This window comes from Pundamilia nyererei, unplaced genomic scaffold, assembly GCF_000239375.1.
Source record: "Pundamilia nyererei isolate P.nyererei 1_Seehausen unplaced genomic scaffold, PunNye1.0 scaffold00247, whole genome shotgun sequence".
Lineage (NCBI taxonomy): Eukaryota > Metazoa > Chordata > Actinopteri > Cichliformes > Cichlidae > Pundamilia > Pundamilia nyererei.
In genome coordinates this window covers 729,471-731,007 of record NW_005187648.1, presented here as the reverse complement: position 1 = coordinate 731,007, position 1,537 = coordinate 729,471, and the positions used below count along the sequence as shown (strand labels likewise).

At 41.6% G+C, this 1,537-nt stretch overlaps 1 protein-coding gene across 1 annotated transcript in view; it reads right to left on the bottom strand.

Moving 5' to 3' along the window:
- The window catches only part of LOC102205772 (MAM domain-containing glycosylphosphatidylinositol anchor protein 2-like), a 22,801-nt gene extending 21,887 nt beyond the window's left edge, over window positions 1–914 (bottom strand). Inside the window, exon 1 of the mRNA XM_013915028.1 lies at window positions 857–914. Coding sequence (XP_013770482.1) covers window positions 857–914 — 58 coding nt within the window. The remainder of the gene's footprint in view (window positions 1–856) is intronic.
- Between the last annotated feature and the right edge of the window lie 623 nt (window positions 915–1,537).

Genomic DNA, 1,537 nt, shown 5'->3' with positions numbered 1-1,537 from the left:
CGAATGGATTATAGAAATCAGTGATGATGCCCAGCCCTCATGAGCAGCCTAGGCCTGACAGAGGGGATGTAGCTGTGGGTAATAAGAAAAGATGAAAAGAACTATTGATACATTTTTTGTTAAGTTAAGGCCTGAACTGTCTGAAATTCATAGCCAGCTCTGACACGGAGCCATCAACCTCTGAATGCTGAAAAAGCACAGTGTATCCAGGAAACACATTATATGCTGCGATAACTGCCCAGGCGTCCCCTCTAACACTGCCTTTCAGCGGCAAGCAGGTCGTCAGAGGAGCCGATGAGATGATTAAGTTTAACATTGTCTACAATACTGCCAAAGAGTGCCAACGCACTTTAAGCACAAGCACTTTTTCAGTAACTTATCTTTCCTTAGAAATGTGCTCTAAATAAGGAACTTTGTGTTGACAAGATTGTTAGTGAATCATTTACAAGTTAATATTGTCTGTATGGACAGCAATTTCCCCACAAAGAATTGCACATGTAAAACTGCAGTGTTAAGCAATGCAGCTGAAAAATTTGGGTGTGCCTAACTGGTGGGGAATGGGTTAGGGTTAGTGGTGCGCCTTTTTTAAAAACCGTGGCAGAAGGTTAGTCTGGAGCCCTGACACAATGGCAGGTTGCTGTGTAGGCTTGTTTCCCACATCAGTATCTCATTAGTTCCTATCAGAGCAATGACACCCACATATTTTGTCTTGTCTCTTCATATTTTAAATTATTAGAATCACCCTTCCTGCTGTAGAGCAACTAATCCGTCTGAATGGGGCTTAATTATTACTGAAGCCATTTGTCCAGTTTAATCCTGGGACCGTCCACAGCAACGTGCTGCTCTTCACTCTAACTGCTGACAGGATTCATTACCCTCATCACGACTGTTCTGTCCAGACTGATCCGCGGCATCACGCGTTTTGAAAACGCTTCATTTTCTGATTCCTTCATTGCAGACGTCATTCTAGGTGATGAAAAAATAACAACGTTTACAAAGTACCAAAGTGGCTCCAACTGAGACTTTACTGCTCAAGATGGTTAAAGAAGTGTAAACGAGTTACTGCGTTTTAGATGTTGCTTACTTTTTCCAATCTGGACACTGATGATCCTACAGAACTCGTGTCACATTTTCATGTTTGTTGTACATGAATTGTTTGAATCTGTGTGATCAGTGTCTGTAGGAGTTTTTATAGCTCCTTTAGTGCATTAGCAAAGAAATCTTGATGATGATGGATCGTCAGGACGATGTCCAGTTACACCAGTTCACACTCACCAGCACGTTCAGATTATCTTGGATAAATCACTTTGTTGTGTGAATATGCAAAGATTCACCAGAATCTTGTTTTGTTAATCCATTATTCATGTGAGTCTGTGTGTCATTCACAGGGAAATGTTGGCATATTGAATAACGTAGTTAAAGTCATGAACTACATCAAAGCAAACACCCCTACACTCATATCTGCTCGAGCAGCTTTGATGGATGCAGAGATGGATGTTGGGCACAAATGGTAAAGGATGCTAAAGGATGGCTGCCT